Source organism: Oratosquilla oratoria, chromosome 1, assembly GCF_046742065.1.
Source record: "Oratosquilla oratoria isolate Oo_2021 chromosome 1, ASM4674206v1, whole genome shotgun sequence".
Lineage (NCBI taxonomy): Eukaryota > Metazoa > Arthropoda > Malacostraca > Stomatopoda > Squillidae > Oratosquilla > Oratosquilla oratoria.
The window spans coordinates 86,879,814-86,887,313 of NC_134777.1; the positions used below are offsets into that span (position 1 = coordinate 86,879,814).

The 7,500-nt window shown below is 41.3% G+C and overlaps 1 protein-coding gene across 2 annotated transcripts in view; it reads right to left on the reverse strand.

Moving 5' to 3' along the window:
- Positions 1 to 3,135: 3,135 nt before the first annotated feature.
- The window catches only part of LOC143020341 (uncharacterized), a 9,233-nt gene continuing 4,868 nt past the window's right edge, over positions 3,136 to 7,500 (reverse strand). Inside the window, exons 3-4 of one of the 2 annotated variants that reach the window (XR_012965899.1) lie at positions 4,349 to 6,291; positions 3,136 to 4,318 (exon numbers count right to left, since the gene is read on the reverse strand). Coding sequence is in view for 1 of the 2 variants with exons in the window: in XM_076176719.1 (XP_076032834.1) it covers positions 4,958 to 6,291 (1,334 nt within the window). In the remaining variant the exon portion in view is untranslated. Of the gene's footprint in view, positions 6,292 to 7,500 lie in introns of both variants that reach the window. The other variant, XM_076176719.1, reaches the window with a different exon arrangement.

The window sequence follows — 7,500 nt, forward strand, 5'->3', positions numbered from 1 at the left end:
CATCTAGACCTTTGCTAAGGTCAACCTTCATCTCTTCGGGTGATTCTAGTTGGGTCTTCCTGCACGATGAGTATAGAAGCGCTAGTGAAAAGCCGGTGACTGGTGGTTCCATCAAGTAGAAATTTAAAAGATTTATTATGGGTAAATGTAGACGATTTGTTTGTCATATTAATTTGTTTGTTTGTTTTTGTTTATTTCTATACATACACACATATGAGGATGTCCAGAAAGTATCCAGCCATTTACAAATTCAAGAAATGCTTCTAACATAGGACAATGGTGCTCTAGTCTCCTTCAAAGTAGTCTCCTTCGGACCTCATACACTTCTCCCAGCGTCCCTTCCACGTTTCAAAACATTTAGCAAAGTCCTCTTTTGGGATCTTCATCAGCTGGCTCGTCGCATTCTTCTTAATTTCATCTATGGTCTGAAATCTCCTTCCTTTTAACGGTGATTTTGGCTTTGAGAAAATCCAGAAATGACAAGGAGCTAGGTCTGGGTTGTAGGGGGCTGAATGAGCTGGGTTATGAAATATGTTGCCAAAACTTTTTGCGCGACACGTGAAGAATGCGCAGATGCATTATGATGATGAAGGATCCAGTCTCCAATAGCCCACAGCTGCGCCCATTTACTTCTCATTGCATCCCTCAGACGGCGAAGAACTTCGATGTAATACTCCTTTGTTATTATTTGGCCTTGAGGAGCGTACTCGTGATGTACAACCCCCTGATAATAACAATAAATCAAAAATAATAATAATAAAAAAAACTCTCAACATGACTGACTTTGCTTTGACTTTGCCGTACCTTTCTCGGACATGGAGACGCAGGTGACTCTCGTTGGCTAGACTGGGCTTTTGCTTCTGGGTCATAGCCATGGACCCACGACTCATCTCCGGTTATTACTTGTTTCAGGAAATTTGAGTCATTTGTAGCAGCTTGAAGCATGTCCTGTGAAGTTTTAGCACGAAATTCCTTCTGCTCATGGGTCAGGAGACGCGGGACGAATTTTGCCGCCACGCGTGTCATGCCAAGATCTTCCGTCAAAATCTCTGAAACACTTGTCCGCGGGATACCAAGATCATCTTCTAATTCTCGGACTGTCAATCGCCGATTTTCATTGATTGCAGTCTTCACACGTTCAACATTTTCGGGTGTTCTGTTTGTTGAAGGCCTACCAGAACGTGGATCACTTTCGACAGATTCTCGGCCTTCTTTGAACCATTTGTACCACATCTTTCTGTGCTTCATTCATTGAATCATCCTGGAATGCCTTCTTAATCATTCGAATAGTTTCCGTTGACAAATATTCAAGTTTGCAACAAAACTTGACACAGATTCGCTGATCTACTCGCTCAGTCATTGTCAATGCGACGGTCAAACACATTTCACTCAACAGTGTATGACCGGTAACTGAGTTGTCATATGGAACTGTGGCCGCTCACCCATGCGCAGTGGGGTCTTCTGTCAGTATCCGCCACTTTTGTTAGGATTGTACTACCAGTTCTGCAAATATTCATAATGGCTGGATACTTTCCAAGCAGACCTCGTATATGAATATGTATTTCTTCTTCTTTGATCAATCTCGGCTATCCAATGAAGGTTCATAATCAGTTCAGAAAATTTCTTCTGGTTGACTACAAATATAAAAAATAAGATCTTATCATGACTAGATTAGGCAACTTTTCATAATTTTTCCAAGTTTTTTCCCTCTTTCCCCCTTCCTCTCTCTCCTTTTCCCACTTTCTTTTTGCATCACCCATTCTCTATTTGTCCCACTTTTGTCCTCGGAATCTACGCCTTGTCAATGGTTGTTGTTGTGGTTGGCGCTGTGGATTCCCCACTTTGCCGTCTCTCGTTCTGAGCATGCGCGCGTGTCTGTGTTTCGCTCAGAGTGTAGATACGTTGTTGGTTATTTGGTTTATTCGTGGGTTGATTTGTCTTGTCTTGTCTTGTCTTTTTTGTTTCGTTTTGTTTTTGTTTTGTTTTGTTTTGTTTAATCTTGTTTTGTTTCGTTTTGTTTTTGTTTTGTTTCGTTTTGTTTAATTTTGTTTTGTTTCGTTTTTCGTACTGTATTTGTTCTGTTTTTTCGTGTGTTTTTTTTTCGTTTCGTTGTTTAGTTTTGTTTTGTTTAGTTTTGTTTTGTTTTGCCTCATTTTGCTATGTTTTGTTTTTGATTGATTGAAATATGTATTTATTATTTTGTTTGTATATTTACTAATTTATTCATCTATTTATAGATTTATCTAGTTTGTTCGTTTACCTATTATCCCTCTCGCCGCGTTTAAGATTTTTGTCGTTTATTATAGCTGTTGCCAGACGATTTTATTCAGCTGAGAAGAATCCCCATGCTCTGTAAATACATAAGTGTTCAGTATCTTGTTTTCATATTTTATTCTGGCTAACACCAGACGATTTCGTTCATCATGAAGCAAGCAACGGATGGCCACTGTGCTCAGCTTCTACGCCAAGCCGAGCGATTTCATATCACATGGAAGCGGATGTGATGTGACACGTCACGCCTACGCCTAAATGTCGTCACTTGTGACCTTTGGAGAATGTGGACAAGGCGCAGAAGTCTGTTCCTATCATTTTATCATTTGTTTGTTCACTGAAGAATGTGCATGTAGTCTTGATGAGGTGATATTTCGGAGACTTCGGTTATACAAGGAAACTTCATCTACACGGTGATGTCTATGTTCATATTATGTTATTGTTTGTTCAATTACGTTCATTAAAGAATGCGCATGTAGTCCTGGTCTGGTGGTACATCTTGGGAGATTTTGTTGATACAAGGGAGCTTCTTAAATACAGTGATATCTCTGCCGCCAGACGATTTTATTCAACTAAAGGGGATGGAGATCCTGCCCTTAAGAAGATAGTTTTGTTGTATATATTTTTGTTTTGCTTAAAGAAGTTAGTTTTGCTGTATGTATTTGTGCCGTACCTTACATTAGTGACAAGAATGTGATATTTTTGTCTTGTATGTTGTGGACGGCAGTTTACAAGCGATTTCATTCACTCTTTGAGGGCGAATCCGAATCGCTGGGCTGATATGACAATTTCAACTAAAATCTACTTATGATGAGCGGTGAGCGGTATTGTTCGATATATTTCTTGCCAGATAACAAAACATCATTTAAGAATGTTTTCCTTATTTATTTATGAACATACATCTACATATAGATCATGAAATGAAAGATTCATCTAGAAGAAAAGTATCTGAGGTCTTTGTCCTTAAACCTAATCCAGAAGAGTTCACAGTGTCTGCAGACACAAAAGAAAATATTGTTCTTGGTAACGGACTCGCTCCCCACCTTTGCCGACAGAAGACAAACCATTCAAGTGTTTGTGTGTTTGCCTTGATTAGTTTCTCTCAAACAGTGTGCCGTGGCACACTGGGCTTGCCAAAGAATTCCAATAAATGCCACACGATTATCATGAAATAAGTCTTGGCCAGTACGTCCTATCAACGTACGTTTGTAAAACAAAAATTACAGAGGTCTGCCTATAAATAATTATTGTAAGAAGATATTTTAATTGATATTTTCTTCTGCTGTTTTATAAAGGGACGAAGAAGAAATGTATTTAATTTCATTGCCCCACGGTCGTTAAAAGGTAAAACTTGTGGAAATCATGATCCTGTTGGGGGGGGTACCACAGAAAGGGTTACGTGAGTTTTGAGAGAGAGGGAGAGAGAGAGGGGGGGAAGACAGATAGACAATGATAGAGAGAACCAGTGGTCTAGAGACAAAAGAAACCGTATAAATTCATTATTTGATTTCGAAGACACTGTATTCTCGTGTGAACAGGTCTTTTAGAAAACAGGACTAAGTGGGTCATTTGACAAAATCATGAAAATTATTCGCTGCAAACTAATATACTTTTCACAAAGTCACTTCAGGTAGTCACAGACAAATTGCAGTTAAAGTACAAAGAAATTGATTGAAATTAAGCGCAACATTCATACCTCCACCCAGACTAGGACAAAAAAAAAATACAGTATATACCAAGTAAATGCATAGCACGGTCAACAATGCATGACAGTTAAGAAATACTAAATCATGTTAGCGTCATTGTATCCGCGATCTTGTGGACTCCAGCAATAGTGTTTCGAAGCTCATATCAAATGTACCGACTTTTCGCTCTGCGCCGTCCGCGACACGACGTCGTGCTCTCAAATAGCCATGGGTGTCTATGGATACTTTCACACGTGGTCGCGACGCGTGAAAGCGTCCATAGACACCAATGGTTAATTGAAAATACGACGTGTTGTGGACGGCACACGGCGAAAAGTCGATACGTGTGAAACGACCCTTACCTTGCAAGCCTCTTTACCTTTGCTGTAAGCCTAATGAGAAAGAAGGAGACTTAATCTTTACTTTTCTTTATCCTATCTATATATCTATGTCTATTGTAATTTTCTTAATCTGACACACACACACTTGTTACACATAACTCTACGCTTGACTCCTCTTGAGCGATGGCACCTACGTAAGAACCTTGTTATGTGTGTGAACAGTTTTGCTTTCGTACCTCAGCACAATCTACTAAGAACTACTAAGCTAGATTATCTCTTATCATAGTTTCTCCCTTGTCTTATCCTCCTCTCAGTTTCTGACCCTAAGGCACTGTTCACATTAGCGGTTCAATCACAATGTAAGTCAATGGAGTCGTTTGCAAACAATGGCGCAGTTTTTCCTTGACTATGTGATGCCGCTGCGGTTTCCGATAACTTCAAACCGCTAGTGTGAACAGGGCTTCAATATCCATCTGTCAGTCTTAATGTTCGTTTCGCTAGAAAGTATCAGACTCACTTATGATTTGTTCTTTTTTTTTCTCTGTTTCGAACTTCTTCACTTACTTGAACCGATAGCGTCAGTAAACCTGTTTGTGAAGTATCCTTCTTAATCTAGCTTAAGGGCTTCATGACCTGGCTGAACTGGTGTTCACCATCTATTTATGTACGAGAAGAACAACAAACAACCTTTTCCGTATTGGCCTTCGCAGCTGAAGACCTCATGGTGCAGTAGTCATTTTCCATCATGACTTTTGGTGACTCCTGAGGTCGACCCAGGCTTTTGGTAGAGTAGGACGACCCAGGACCTGACTGGCAGTTCTCGTATCTTGAGTTAGGATCATCAGACACCATGACTACATAGGGGTCATCGTAGACACCATGAGGAGGATCTGTAGGTGGAGCAGAGCTCAAAACAGGTGGAGGGTTTTGCCTCGCTCTCCATAGGAACGCCGGTTCGTTGTAGATATGATCCTTATCTATCTTCATCTTGTTCTTGATATTCTTCTTTTTCATTCTGTTGCAGATTGCCATACAAAAGAGTGCAATCAATAGTAGGATGCAGCAGGCCGTCAGAAGAAACACAAGAGACTTCGAGCTCAACACTTTATGCTCTTCTTTTACTTCATGACTTACTTCCTCCTTCATGATGCTGTCCCGGTGGATGTTCAAGTTCGGTACGCACGAAGGGTGGAAGAAAGGATCTTCTTTCTCAACCGGTGGCGCTTCCGAAGAGCCAAGTGCAGGGTCTTGCAATAGAGATCTGGGCTCAGGGATTACGGTTGTTGTTGCGATAGGCCCAGTAACATCCGTAGGTCTGCTGTTGTGGGTCGCTTTGTTCTCGTCTTCGGGCTGATCCGTCGGTGCCAATGACTCTTCCGGGGAATCAGTGTCCTTGTTCGTTTGAGATCCGGAGGACCAGACACGAGGCTTTATACTGATGAACAAGTTTTTCTGGACTACTGTCGAGACGTCACACGGCAAATCAGCCAGTAATCCAGGCTGGCCAACAAAAGTGTTGTTAACAATGTTCACGGAAGAAGTGGTGTTAATCTTCAGAGATTCTGCTTCTGCATTGAGTATAAATGTCTCTGAAACCTGTATGGCCAGTTTCCCCTCGAGCTGGATGCCATTTCTTTCCAGCAATCCAATTTTGGAGTTGCTTATTGTAAATTGTTCTGGTTTTCTATAGCTAAGATGGTTAACGATATGAAGAGCATTGCCTTCGATGGTACCAAAGAAAGAGTCGCGGATTAAAATGTCCGTCAGTTTGCCGCGACGGCGATTTAGTGAGATGGGCCTGGAGACTGGAGACCCCTTCAGTATGCCGATACGTGACCTGTTAACCACGAGGTACCTCAGCTTATCCACTCCAACCAGTGTCTCTGAAGGAATAATGTCAACGGTGGTGTTGAAGAATAGCAAACTTGCAGCTATCTTGTTGTTGATGAGACCTTTTGGAAGCTGAGAGACGGTACTGTTCATGATGCCCACACCTGGAAGAACATAAGAACATAAGAATGGAGGAGACTGCAAGAGACCATAAGGCCTACACTAGACCGTTCCATGTCCATTACTACTTGCCATCCCTATCCATAAATAGATTGATGCAGATTTGGAAGAATATAAGAACATAAGAATGGAGGAGACTGCAAGAGACCATAAGGCCTACACTAGACAGTTCCATGTCCATTGCCACTTGCCATCCCTATCCATAACTGGATTGATGATTGATGATGTTAGAGATTGAAAGGCACCATGGCGTTATAGGAACAAATCGGAAAAAAGGAAGAGCATCCGGAAACTTTTTTAATAGTCTAAAAGAAGTAAGTGTCCAATTTGAAACCAGAGGCGAATATAAAGATAAGTTTGATCAATATGGAAAAAAGAGACAGGACATCACTAGCATATCTCCTTTCCTGTATATTACCATTAAAAATATACACAATCAAGATATATGAACAAATTAATACAAACCAAGCATATATTACGTACACACACACACACACACACACACACACACACACACACACACACACACACACACACACACACACACACACACACACACACACACAAAGAGAAATACATGGAGCAGAATAGATACGTAGGCAAGATATATTAACTAGTGAATACAGACAGAAAGGAGACCAGGCAGACATCACACACACACACACACACACACACACACACACACACACACACACACACACACACTGAACAAAATAGATACATATGCAGGACAGACAAGCAGCCAGGCAGACGAACATGTAGTGAACAGACAGATAAACAGGCCGATAGGTCAACCGGATAGACAGACAGACAGACAGACAAACAGACATGATCATTAGGCAGATAGACAGTCAGTAAGTCTGGCAGAGATCTGGCCTTCACATCCTCCACATCCTTTACATCCTCCACATACTTTACTTCTACATCCTGTACATCTTCCACGTCCTCAACACCTTCCACATCTTCCACATCATCCACACCATCTACACCCCCACATCCTCCCCATTCTCTACATCATCCATATATTCTACATCTTCCACATCATCTACATCCTCCACGTCCTCTACATCCTCCACATCCTCTACACCCTCCACATCTTCCACATACTTTATACCCTCCACATCTTCCACATTCTTCATATCCTCTACACCCTCCACATCCTCCACATCTTCCATATCCTCCACATCCTCCAC